This window comes from Convolutriloba macropyga, chromosome 14 (genome assembly GCF_964194025.1).
Source record: "Convolutriloba macropyga chromosome 14, txConMacr16.3, whole genome shotgun sequence".
Lineage (NCBI taxonomy): Eukaryota > Metazoa > Xenacoelomorpha > Acoela > Convolutidae > Convolutriloba > Convolutriloba macropyga.
In genome coordinates this window covers 48,331,860-48,346,225 of record NC_134481.1, presented here as the reverse complement: position 1 = coordinate 48,346,225, position 14,366 = coordinate 48,331,860, and the positions used below count along the sequence as shown (strand labels likewise).

Sequence of the window (14,366 nt, the reverse complement as noted above, 5' to 3'; positions counted from 1 at the left end):
TATGCCTATGGAGCTTCCAGTCTTTTTTAATGTTTCTGTACTGTCCTGTGAACGGTGACATCTTTGCAGCCAGCTTCAGTTTCTCGTAGAGCTTAATGACTGTTAAAGACTTGTTAAAGATGGACGTTAGATGTTTTTATTATTAAGATTCTAGAACGTAGCAACACATGGATGCTCAAGTGCATGGAAAAACTATAGATAGTCAGCCGTAAAGCATTCTTCAATCTAACCAGCAGGTAGGCTACAGTTCCGACCTACTGTATTTTTTTCTTTGTTACTGAAATTTGCTTTACGTTTAAAGTTTTCATATTAATGCTCAAAATCTGGCAAAAGTTTTTTCTATGATGAAAATTCCGGTTGCTTCTTCTAACCATCACCAATTTATAAACCTCACAGTTGAAATATTGTGAGGTTTCTTGATGATAAGGAAATTCTGTTTCTTAAAAATTGTGACATGTCTAATGTTAAGCTCGCTGTGTTCGCTACTACATACCTACCCTATTCAGAGACAGGTTCTAACTAGAAACGCTGTGAAGACTGGAAAATTGATTGCTTGAAAGTTCCAATCAACCGCAAATTCTTTCAATTTCGATTTATCTCTCAACCGAAAATTGCAGCAAATTGTTAACTTACAATTAAATGGTATTTTCTCCACTTCTTTTTTCGCTGTAAAGGTGGAAAACATTTTTTGCAGAAAAAGATCTTTGGAATTCAAATTTTGCTGTAGAAAATTCCCGTTTTTGTTTATTGTCAAGAAATTGAATCGTATTGTTGACAAGTTTCAAATTGTTAAGTTTCATAGGGAATTACGCGTGCATAATATAATAAAAACAGGATGATCAGAGTAACCCAAAGAGCGATTTGAATACAGTTATGGACACGCTGACATCTTTTAAACTGTGGAAATGCTTTCAAGATCACTTGGAAACACTCCTCATTGATAATAAAGAAACAGCGGGAATATGTCCAATATTTAATACTCACGAAAACTAAAATTGACATAATTTAATCTTATAAAATGCGCAACATTTTCTTCGCAAAATTTTGTCAGTAATTACGGATCAATTCGATAAATGATATTAATTACTCAAGTTTCTAATAGTTTTCTGTTTGCATAATTTAGTATAGATTTTTTAACATATTATTATGAACATAAAAAACTATAACAATTAATGAACAAATATTAGTAAAGATTTGATTGCTGTTGTTCAAGGGAAAAGCAACATATTCGAGTGAAAAATCGCACAGATGCTTTTTAGAGCAGTGAAAGCACGTTATTGCGGTCTGTGTGATACTTCACCCGGAGGAGACCAGTGTGAATTTGACAGAAGTGGAATCTTGCCCAGTTACGTCGAGACAAGTCGCTCCCAACAGTGCACAACTGATATAGATGGAGGTCAAAGCCTGCCCTCATGCTACTATGAAGATGCTTCTGGTGGTAAGTAAAACCATAGACAAATCGTTCTTCATTCAGTGAAGCAAAAGATGACACATTGATGCAGAGATCTTTATCTAGAACTGGAAAATTGGGAAAAAAGCTAGCCTGTTTTTCGTAAGCTGAGATACGACCTTAAAAAAAAGGAGACAGAAAAAAGCTTGACCTTCTCCTGAAAAATGAAAGCCTAACGATTATACGTCAGTTCTTGTATAAATCAATTCAAACAGATACGAGATTGAAATATCAAAAGTTTTGCAATGAAGAACAATTAAATCTGTAATAATGAAGTTCTTGAGAAAATTGAAATGTTGTTTTTGTGTGTTTTCTAGTATTTTGCCAGAGTTAATTTTATAAGATATTGCAAGACAGAACTATTCTTGCAATGTCTTGCAAGTCAGAGTTAATCTTGTAAGATTCTTGTAAGAATCATGCAAGATTAACTTTTTTGGAAGAATCTTGCTGTTAGGAAAAAAGAGTCAAAACGTCCGAAGCTGATAAAATAATGGCACTTGACAACACCATCTCATTAAAAAAAAACCAAATTAAACCCAAATGAAATTTAAACCTCATTTCAGAAGCCACTTGCCTTTTAAAGTTTCAGAAGAGCGGTAAAAAAATCTTTCAACTAAATTGGGTAGTGTTTATACCTAGAAAAAGCCTGTAAATGGACGTTGGTGGTTAGCTGATAACATATTTAGTGATTTCGGTTTCCATTAACCAAAAATCTTCGATGGTTTATCGAAAAATCGATAGACAGTTCAGCTCTTGCGTACAAAAAAATTATTTCTAATATATTCGGTAGACCACTATATCAGGTTTACCAACCAAATCCATCCTCAGCCATGTAAACAATTTGTATTCTTTTAAAACAGAAATTGGTTTTCCCAAGTTCTTAAAAAAATAAGTTTTCCCCAAAAAGAAACAAAGAAAAAAGCAAAAGAAAAGAAGAAAGCAACAGCGCGCAGAACCTCCTCTGGTTTTTTTGTTGTGATAGAATGATAATACAAGGCATTTATTTTTTTGTGATTGTTCTCTTCATTTTTCTTTTAATTCAATTCTTATTCTTGCCGACATTTTTTTCTTAAGATAGGGTTCTCAATTACTGTTTTTGGAAAAAAAATTGCAAGATCTTGCAAAAAAAAGTCAATCTTCCAAGGGTCTTGTAAGAAAATATTAATCTAGCAAGAAACTTGTTAAAAAGGGTAATCCTGTAAGAATCTTGCCAGAAAAAGTGAATCATGTATGATCATTTACAAATCTTGTAGGATTTAACAACGTCTTGCAATCTTTCTGGATGAACTTTTATTTTTGACTCGGGTATGGTTACTGCTTTCATTTGATGATTTGAGCAATGTTAGAATTTTTTCTTCTCATTTCAGTTAGTTTATAAGATTGGACGCACAACATCAGGATTTCAGGTCCAGTTCTGAACTTACACGCTCCTGTAAATTGATCCTCCAGATTACACTTGGTTTTGGTTTTCGTCCTACTGGTTGTTGAATTTGAATAAGATTACTATTTAAAGAGCAAAAACTTCAGAAATTGACTATAACCTGCACTTAACTGTGCTCCCAGCTATTCCTTCGAATTTTTTTATATTAACGTGTTCTTTTTTCAGTGATGATGGCTTCTAAAGCTCCATAAAAAGTGTTACTAGCTATGATAAGAGTACTAACAGTTATGAGGTTCCACTGACATAGCAAAATGTGAACTTCTGTGGTACGGTTGTACCATATTAAGTTCATGTTTCATTACTTAGCACTATATTAATTTAAGTTTGCCCTTGTCAGGCTAAAAGTCATATTTTACATATATTTAATTTACCGCCGACTAATAAGTCAACTTTTCAGTTTGTTCATATCTCCCACTTTTGATTATTTATTCATTCTCTAGAATCTTGTTACTGAATTCAGTTGCATTCAATCTACTCTGTTTTGCACTAAGCGCGATCCTATCGGATTTGAGGAGAAATTCCAACTTCAAAAATTTTTTCTGCAATCGCAGCACGATTGCTAATTAAATCTAAAAGTAGTAATCCCACGACTTAGTAAAACTTGGATTCGCACCTCGAATCCATTCAACAAATTCTAAGTGGATTTCCTTAACAAATTCTAAGCCGTCTCCTTAACGTATCTCAGTTTGGGAATGGAGGGTCGACGAATATTTGGTTCCCAAAGATTGATCGAGTAACAACAATGGCCCTCTGGGAAAGTCTTGATAGAGTAATTACTAAACAACGAAACATCACGTTTGACCGTTCCAATTTTCTCACTAGAAAGCAAATGAAGTTAGAGCCTGTGGAAAAATTCTATGGTTGCCTTCGAGAATTATCTTTGAATTGCGATTTAGGAAGCCACGAGGAGTCGATCATTTGTGACGTCTTCATAGCTAATATGCAAGATGGCGAAATCCGTAGAGAATTGTTAAAAGAAACACGAACGGCTAAAAAAGCTCTTGAAATTGCTATGAACATTGAAATGGGAATACAAAATCAACTAAAAATATCTGGGTCTCCAGCTTCGACAACTACAAATGAAATTACAAGTCAGATGATAAATAATGTTTAGGGATCGTGGAATAGATCACGAGCGTCGACAAACCAGTTTGTCAAGCCAACAATTTGTCCAAATTGTGGCTAGGGTTGGTCCCCATTTCATAGACAGAAATGTCTTGCCCGTGGCAAGAACTGTAAAAACTGCGGAATCGCTATCCACTTTGCAAAAGTTTGTTGAAAATCCAAAGAACCTATTAAACCCAAACCCAGAGTAAATTATGTAGACGACTCAATTTCAGAGGTGGCTACAATCGGTACGTCAGCAACAGCGGCCGACCAAGTTAACAATATAAAAGAACTTTTACAGCAGCAGAGCATCTACGACGCGAACCATGACTCGGACTACGATGATTTCGACGCTAATTGTGTAGCGGCGATTTCAATTCAGATTAACGTTCGTGAGGTAGAACCAGTAAATTTAGAAATTTGTGTCGGAAATACAAAAACTAAGGCATTGGTGGATTCGGGAAGCGTGTTTACTATTGTAAACAAAAGTCTAGCAGACACAGTAGTGTCCGAATGCAATGAAAGCTATTGGGTACAGTCACCAAAAATACATGATTTGAAAACTTTCTCAAATGATATAATCAAGATTGTTGGCGTGATCAATACATCAATCGAATGTAATGATTGGATAGCCACGGGCGTTGATGTAACAGTGGTGGAAGATGGTCACAGACCTATCATTGGACGAGATCTTTTTCCAAAGCTAGGTTTTTCTCTTACTCAGTTGAATAAAGTTGCAAATATTCTAAAATGTCTAATCAAGAAAAAGATTGCATTTGATTTTCCAGAACTCGTTACCCGAATCGGTAAATCTTCAAAACATTCAGTAAATTCAACATTTCACAAAAAATTTACACCTACACATCAAAAAGGACGACGAGTCCCAATTAACTTACAAGCACTAGTGAACACAGAGCTTAAAAAATTACTTGACGAAAAACACATAAGAAAATTAAACAGTTGTTCAGATAAAAAGTTTATTTCACCTATAGTAATTACTGTAAAAATAGACAAAACAGTTAATTTAGCTTTAGACTCCAGAATTTTAAATAAATCTATCCATAAAAATAAATACCAAATGCCGAATATTGAAAATTTAATTGACACGATTCAACAAAATTTGAAGACATCCGCATCACAAGAAGCAGCATATTTTTCAAACTTGTATTTAAAGTACGCATGCAGTCAACTCAAATTAGACCCGGAAACAGCTCGGCATTGTAACTAAAATATCATTAGCGGTGAGAGAACTGGAACATATCCCTTTATTACCGGTTTCTACGGATTGACTGATATGCCAGCAGCATTCCAGAAAGTAATGGACTATACTTTAGTCGGACTCCAAAATACCTATTGTTTTCTGGATGATATTATAGTAGTTAGCAGTGGTTCTAAAGAAAACCACTTAAACTTAGTCTATAAAGGCTTAAAGAAATTAGATGAGGATAATTTACGAATAAACTTACCTAAGTGTCATTTCGCAAAAACAGAAACTGGATTAGGACATAAATTTAGTCAATCACGAATTGCACCACTCGAGTCAAAAACAGCGGCAATCGCTTCTCTATCAGCACCTAAAAACCTAAAACAATTACGATCATTTTTAGGTTCCGTTCATTACTTAGGAAAATTCATTCCTAATCTATCACAATTGTGCCACCCTCTGCGACCATTATTCAAAAAGAATACAAAATTTGTTTGGAATACTGAACATGAAACTCACTTTCAAGCAAATAAAAATAAAGTCGGCAATGCAACAGAAAATATACATTATAATCCGCACTTGGAAACGCGAATCAAATGCGATGCATCTAGAGCGGGACTTGGAGCAGCTTTAGAACAACGCTCACCTACAGGTTGGCATACAGTTGCATTCGCGTCTCGTTTCCTCAACTCAAACGAGGAACGTTATAGTGTTAATGAACTTGAACTGTTAGGGGTTGTGTGGTCTGTAGAATATAATAAATATTATTTGTTTGCCAAATCATTCACAATCATTACTGATCATCGAGCATTACTTTCAATTATGAAAGAACATCGTTCAAATAAATCCTACAACAGTAGATTATTACGTTGGATCGATCGCCTTTTACCTTTTGATTTTAACATCGAACACATACCATGTGCAAAAATGGGGCTGGTAGATTACATTTCCCGTCAACCAAATCAAGAAGCAAAAGTTACAAACAAATATGATGAGGAAATTGCGGTAGCAACAATTACCCGCATTCGTGACGCTATTGCTGCAATTTTTGTAAATACCACACCACAAAACTGCCAATCACAGCATTTTAACAGCGTCACTCACACACATTCCACACGTGCCTCGCATCTTTGCCTAACAAACTATTCCAATTTGCTTTCTGCCTTAAATCCTAATACAACTCAGTTGCTTCTTGAAAATTCTGCAAACGCAGCACCATTCCAATCTAGTTCAAGTAATACTGTAAACTTAATTTCAATCCCGACTCATTCAGAAATTCTTACAAACGCATCACATATCCATACAATTTACACTCACACAATGAGCAAAATAACATCCAACCCACAAACTCCCCCTACACACAGCCGAGTCACGTTTCAATCTACCCCGAATTCAGCAGTGGACACGACGAGATCGTCTACTGAGGGTCAAAATTCGCCAAACTTGGACTTGTCGAAAGAAGAAGTTTTTGAAAATAACTTGACACAGTTATTTACAAAAGGCTTCTTGGCTGTTCTCACAAGCAAAGATGCCGTCCTTAAAGAGGTGCGTGATTGCATCCTACAGAACGACCCCCAAAGATGTAGGGAAGTGAATCCATACATGTTCTCTTATTGGAGAGATCTACATGTCCGCTCGGGTTGCGTTTGTATAGATGAACGGGTGGCAATTCCCCATTCTATTCAGGACGCAGTTTTGGAAAGCCTTCACCTAACACACCCTGGTATTTGGGGCATGATAACTTTCGGGCAGTTCGCGTTCTGGCCGTATATGCACCGAGAAATTCTCAACAAGGCGGCTCAGTGCAAACCTTGTACTGATATTGGTAAGAACCTTAAGCCAGTTGTTCCGGCGTCTAAATGGAAACCATTGCAGACTTGTAAAGAACCTAATGAAGAAATACATATTGATTTTGGAGGACCCATTACAAATGAAAAAGATCAAGATATTTATTTTCTTGCATGTATTGATCGTTTTTCCAAATTTCCCACTGTAGAAGTATTTGAAAAAGCTAATGGACCAAATGTTCTTAAATTTTTAGATGATTACATCCCTATACATGGTGTACCCCGAAATATTAGACTAGATCAAGCACGTTGTTTAATTGGTAACAAAGTAAAAACTTTCTGTAAACAACATAACATTAACATACTCACTGCCCCTGCTAATGACCATAGAGCTATAGGATTAGTAGAGCGTTTGATACAAACAATTAAAAGACGCTTAAGCTGCATGAAATTAGATAATAGAAATCAATCTTTCACAATTAAAGAAGCAATAAGGTCAATAGTCTATCAATTACGTATTTGCTAACAAAACACAACAAACGTAACACCTTTCCAAGCACATTTTGGAAGAAAGCCAAACACGCCACTAAGTAATATAAGTAGAGTCCCAAAGTCATCTAATCTTTCATATGAAGATATTTTTCACCACTATTTAGATGCTGATACCGTTCCAGTAGAAGACTACCTTGACGAAAACGGTTGGGTCACAGGTGATCGTAGTGATATCCTCATTGAAGAGGCAATGCAGAAAGCGCAAGTGGATGCGGGACGCCGCTACAATGGGGATCACAATAAGTCCATTTCCCGTTTTATTGTGCATCCTAAAGTAAACAACCCCATTCCTCGGACAGAAAAGTCACTTGATCTCAGATTGGCCCGCAAAGTAACGAAGCGATCAAAACGGGACCTTCGGGGATTATGGGAGACTCTAGCACCGGGTAGTACAGTAGTATGAACATCTGATACTACCACAGTCATTGAAGAACCTGGCGTACCCGAATTTTGCGTACGAAATAGTGATATCGCCAAATTTGGAACTCGCGCAGAACGCAACACAGATCTTTGGGAGTTTGAAAGACGCCGCCCTCTCCCCTATGAAAAAATCATGGAGGAGAGGATTTCGCAGCACACCAAAGACCTCAAAAAGTAATTCCGTGGGGAAATCAAAATTCGCCACCGCCCCACCCAATCGGACGCGGCCTCGGGAGTCTCGTCCGCAAATACCAATATTTCAAAATCGATGGCATCTCGAAAACCAAAACAGCCCCAAGTAGGAGGCAAACGTTCTAGAAATACCTCTACAACTCTCAACACATCGTATGCTTCTTCTGTTGCTGCGTCTTCAGCAGCATCTTTCGCGGCTTCACCTTCAACGTCCCGAAATAAACGAACCCGACGCGCCCCCGACTATTTCGGTTTTGAAAGTTCTTTGTGCTCAGTTAGCGATGACTCTGCCGCTCCTGCACATAAGAAGCAAAAACCTGAAAATCAAGTAATCGCGATAGTACTTCAAGAAGAGGCAGCTCAACCTCCTGCACCAGCGACCAATTATGAGCTCCGAGTAGTGAGTCCTACAGCACCCCCTCCTGTTGGAACATGGTCACCCAAAAGCTATGACTATGAGGACTATACAAGAGAAATAAGTATGAGCGTCTTTGACGCGGAGAATCAAATTTAAACTTCAAACAATTATGTTCAATTTGTTAAATTGTTGCTTGTGTTAATTCTCAATTCAATAATCCTTCATTCTTAATTTAAATATGGATTCATATCACTTGTGCGCTCATTTTGTATTAATGTTCACTTTTAATTTGCGTTTGTGTCTCAAGTTCTTCAGATACATATGATGCTGCATGTGTATCAATATTCTTAATTTTATTACTTTCGTGGATTCGCAATTCGATTGTGCCTTAGTTTATGTTTTCTGTTTGTGCTTTAAAGTAAATGTTGGGAGTTTCCATTGATTTTATTCTCTAAATTTAAGCCCTTCATTTCCATTGCCCTGTCATCATTCATTTGCAGTTACTATTTATACTAACCAGTACATATGTTAATATTATTCAAAATTTTTACACTATTGCAGTTTAAAAATTTTCTCTCGAGCAGAGGAAATGTGGTACGGTTGTACCATATTAAGTTCATGTTTCATTACTTAGTACTATATTAATTTAAGTTTGCCCTTGTCAGGCTAAAAGTCATATTTCGCATATATTTAATTTACCGCCGACTAATAAGTCAACTTTTCAGTTTGTTCATATCTCCCACTTTTGATTATTTATTCATTCTCGAGAATCTTGTTACTGAATTCAGTTGCATTCAATCTACTCTGTTTTGCACTAAGCGCGATCCTATCGGATTTGAGGAGGATTTCAAACTTCAATAATTTTTTCTGCAATCGCAGCACGATTGCTAAGAAAATCTAAAAGTAGTAATCCCACGACTTAGTAAAACTTGGATTCGCACCTCGAATCCATTCAACAAATTCTAAGTGGAATTGTATTAGAATTGATTCGGATTGTATCTCTACAGTCAGGGATATCACAACTTCAGCCAGCCGCTCAACTTTGATTGGTCGAAAATTCTGATGATCAAAATATATCTAGTTCGTCCGAATTGTTTAAATTGTAGTTCAGTTGGTTTGTTTCTTATCAATAATTTTTAGCAATCACCGTTAAGTGATTTTAGCGATCATGTTTATCAGCCATTTCGAAAGTCATTGCAAAATTGAGTTAAGAACCTTCTGGAAGAGAAAACAGTTCCACGCTAGAATTCATTTGGAGAGCTGCTTTTTATCTTTTCGTAATCATTTTATCATGAGTTTCAAGCATATTATCAAAAGGCACAACCGGTTCAATTTTTACTCAAACAAATATCGAGTTTGTTTTTGTGCCAGAATTAAAGAAATCGCTTAGTGAAATTAACAAATGCAACTAGTTTTGATTGAGCAAATTGGTAGGTGGATCAAAATTTGAGCTTCAAGTAAACGACAAAAGTATTGAACTTCAAAATTCAATCTGATTCGATCCATTTTTATTGTATCAAACCTTTTGTCCCAAGTCTTTATCCAACTTTCGAGTTCTCATCAGTCAGTGGCCAGCTCAAAAATCTATATTTAAAGTATGTAAGCAACTCTTGATATTTTTCCGGTGAAAACTTTTGTTTTAGTTAAACAACATCAAAGAACAGCTAGTTTTACAAAAAAAATATTGTTAGAAATTATTGTCACAAATAAGAAGGTTACCGTTACAATTTAAGTTTGATGGTAACCAGATAGTTATTTAAGATACAGGTTATAGAAGTTTTCCTCTATTCAACAGGTAATGTTAGTAAAAAAATTTTTGGGTAAAAGTTAATGATAGGCTCTAAGATTTATTGGTTTTATAGGACAAAGTGCCTATCAAAGAACTATATCTTTTTTATGTGAAAAAATTTTCAATTTGTAAAATTTTCAAATTGACTTTCTGTAAGTTGGGCTTATAACGTTTTAAAAAGAAGACTGAGTCCTTTAAAAACCGATATTGCAAAATTTTCTTCGCGAAATGAAATGTTATTCAAAGAGTTCTACAGGAATTTTTACAAAGGAGTTTCACTGGAAAAGATCTTCCGATCTTTTTGGCTTATTTTTGCTAATTTTTTTTGGTTTTTGACAAAGACTCCAAAAAACAAAAGACCGTGTATCAAACAGATACTTATACGGCATAATCTAATTCGGGTGATTTTGATGACCTATTTTGACAAATCATTGCTTTCTCACTTTTTTGTCGCCTTTGAAACGTTTAAAAAAATTTATATGTAAAAAGTCCTTAATGCCATGTAATAAATTTGAAATGTTAAAAACAAGAATTAGAAAATTATGTTTTTGAAAGAGCATGCTAATTTTGACGCAATGTAGTCTCAAATCCAGTTTTGTACACATCCATTTTTTCTAAGGTCCAAACAGCAAAGGTTTTCGAAATAATTAAAAATTATTTCTAAACAGACAATTTGCAAAAATTTGGCGTCTTCAGAGGTTTAAAAAACAATTTCAACATCAAAGGGAATTCGATATGTTGAAAAAACAACTATAATCAGTGATGACTGGGATCTGCTTTTAGGACAGTGTTCAAGATATTTGTTTTGCAATGTTTATATTAATCTCCCGTATTGTTGTCATTTTGTGATTTTTGCAGCGTTTTCAATCAGTAAAGTTTAATAATTTAAGTGATACCTTTCAATAAAGAATGAGGTAACTTCGTTTGTTTGTTTTCAAATTGAAGAGACCGAAGTTTTTGAGAAAATAGATAGGATTAGTTGAAAGTCGTTTGTTTTTAAAAAAAATATATAAAAAGGAGCTTCAAGTACCCTAAAGCAGCTAAAAGATTTGTCGTTTTTTAGAAATTAGGAAAACTATAACCTTTTAAGCAATTGGTTTGCCATTTTTTTTTAAAAAATGGATAGAACGTGATGTGACAAGCTTGGAAGGATGAGATCAGAAAAACAATGCAATCTATAAACAGATTGGCCAAAATTGGTGGCTTGAGTAATTTATAAAATGTTTGCAAATGAGAACGTGTTTTTTAATAAAGATTATATTAATACATAACGGTTGGTTGTAGAGATAATTCAGAGTCTGTTCTGCACTGAACAAAAATCAGTATTCCAGCATTATTTTATTCATATTATATATATATATATATATATATATATATATATGTATGTAAGTATATATATATATATATATATATATATATATATATATATATATATATAAATGTATATATATATATATATATATATATATATATATATATATGAGTTTTTGCGTATGTATGTGTGTATGTATATTTGTATAAAGAGTTTCTCGAGTTATCCGCATTGCTACCTACCGTTAACTTTACTGCCTTTAATCTTTTTAGCTCCTCAGATCGGCGTATGTGACCTGTAAGTTATACCTCAACATAAAATGAACTGTGTTATACAATATTTTCATACAGTATATCTTCTTTATTAACCAGAATTGTGTGCAGCATTTCTAACACTACACTGTTTGTATCATTTTAAAATCTTGACAGCACAAAGAGGTCGTGTCAGTTGAAAAACAACAAACAACTGCCTTACGGGTTTAACTGTCAAGCAAAACTGTTTTTAGTCATGCTAATCTATATAAAATTTTTTTAGCAATTTATATTTCATACAAGCGTCGAAATTTAAAAGGTTCTACTTTGTGGGATGTTTTTCATGGTCCGTGTATCACTACAATAAATGAAAACTGATCGTTTTTCAGGTGTAGATAAGGTGTTTAGTGATTGCTTTTTCTCAGTGTTTAATTGTTTTTTTTGTAAAAGGAATCATATTCTACTGTGAATTACCTGCTTCTAGTGTATCTTATTGTATATGGAGTTAATAATTCAGAACGATTATCTCACATTAGATTTCGATTTTAAACTTTTGTAATTTAGTGGTTGTCGAAATTCATAACCCTATGACAATAAGAGCTTTGCAAAAATCTCATTTTATTAATTTTTATAAAAATGGGGGAATATGTATTCGAGGCTGACTTTTTTCTCCGTAGTCAAATATTCACTTTTTGTTTGTGCGTCACAGAGAAAAAACAGAGACATGATTTTGCAGATCATAACAGATGGCGTCGAAATTTACGACAAATGAAATAATTCGTATTAAATTTGTTTGAATTAGATTGAATTCGTCACCAGCATTTCTTTACGATTTTGAGTCGAAAAAAAGTTAAACAATATTATCAAGAATATCCCAAAACAACAACTTTTACGTTTTTTTTCTAAAGTTTTGTTTTAGAACATTTTCTATCCGTTTTTCCTTTTTCAATTGAATCAAAAGAATTTGTTAAACCGTTATTTCTCTTTGCCGATAAAATGTATTGAGAAATTGAAAATTTCAGGCAAATTGGAGCTCTCAAAACAGAATTAGAAAGTTTAAAACAGGATCAATTATTTGCGAACAATTAATCTTACCTCTCCGATATTAACTATTTCGATAATTTTAAAAACCTTGAGACATAAAAACTGGGTTTTTGAAGTAGGCATAAGTCAAACAAATTCATTATTGAAAAGTAAAATTTAAAAATCTCTTTTTATCTTCCTATTCGTACTTTTTGTATTTTCAGAGTGAATTGTACGAACTAAACAACTCTAGTATAATCAGAAACAAAAAACTTTGAGATTAAAGAGTTTATGGATTGCCAGATTGGAAATTTTAATACAGTTGTTCATAAAATGTTTTGAAAAATAGAAGAAAATTGTTTTTCATTTCTCCGTATAATAAAATTGAAACCATCGAACTGATCTTTTGCAGTCTTTGAGCGCTTCTTTAAATTTAAAAAGGAAATAGTTAAATGATTGTACAACTCATTAAATGAAAACCAATGATTTTTGAGAAAGAAGAAATTGAATTTTTCTGTTTTTCGTTTCGTATTAAACTTCCAACTTCTTTCAAATTAATCTTACTTAAAGTAAAAGGATCAAAGTATAGAATTGCCTGATAACCAAGGTTCTCACACGCACCTGAACACGCGCCTTTGAATACGGTTTTCAATGTTCCTTTACAAAACTAATTTCAGAGCGCAAAACGGTTAGAAATGATAAAAAAAGAGAAAAATTTGCCACATTTTGCTGTTTTAAATGCATTGAAACCAACATTTATCTTTTTAAAAACTAGCTAGTAGCACTTTTGGGAGATCTTAAAAACTATCACGCCAATTGTGTTCATGGAACATCAAAAAGACGAAAAAATTTCGAAAAATTCCAAAAATTTCGTTTTAAATTCAATGTCTGTTTCTAAAAAAATTGCCTAAAAAAAGTCCAAGCCTAGTTTTTCAGAAATCATGCAGATGTAAACGAAAGGTAACGAACTTTCATGAGAGATCAGATGCAAAAAATAAAAAAATTTAGATTTGATTTTTTTGGTGCTGGAGTTTGTATTTTTGTGCTTGTGTTTTTTTTTCGTTTATTTGAGGCCACTTCTGTGGGAGTGTGTATGTAAGTGCGCGTTTGTATTGTTTTTGGTATGCGTGTAGGGGCATGAGAGGTGGAAATAGATGGTTAGTGTGAGTGCTTTAGTTGTTTTATTGTTTAGACACAAATTGAGACAGAGTGCGGGTACTAAAAGAAATCATGAAAAACTAGAAAAATGGATTATTTTTTGCTACGAATTACGCTTTTAAAAAAGACTAAAGCTGGAATTGTATGTTTGTTTTAAATCCTTTGTGCATGACATTATCAAGCTAATTGTCCCATTTGCTTTTGAAACTTCCATATTGTCCAAAAATTCGAAAAACTTCCGAAACTTCATTTCAGTTTTAGTGTAAGTTCTACGACTACTGATACAGTTGCATCCAAAAAGTCATGCCTAGCTTTCCAGAAG

The 14,366-nt window shown here is 34.1% G+C and overlaps 1 protein-coding gene across 1 annotated transcript in view; it reads left to right on the top strand.

Annotated features, from left to right (window-relative positions):
• Nucleotides 1-11,962, top strand: part of LOC142353104 (uncharacterized) — a 43,676-nt gene extending 31,714 nt beyond the window's left edge. Inside the window, exons 2-3 of the mRNA XM_075405308.1 lie at nucleotides 1,260-1,438; nucleotides 11,885-11,962. Of these exons, the coding sequence (XP_075261423.1) occupies nucleotides 1,260-1,438; nucleotides 11,885-11,913 (208 nt within the window). The 3' untranslated portion in view covers nucleotides 11,914-11,962. The remainder of the gene's footprint in view (nucleotides 1-1,259; nucleotides 1,439-11,884) is intronic.
• Nucleotides 11,963-14,366: the final 2,404 nt, after the last annotated feature.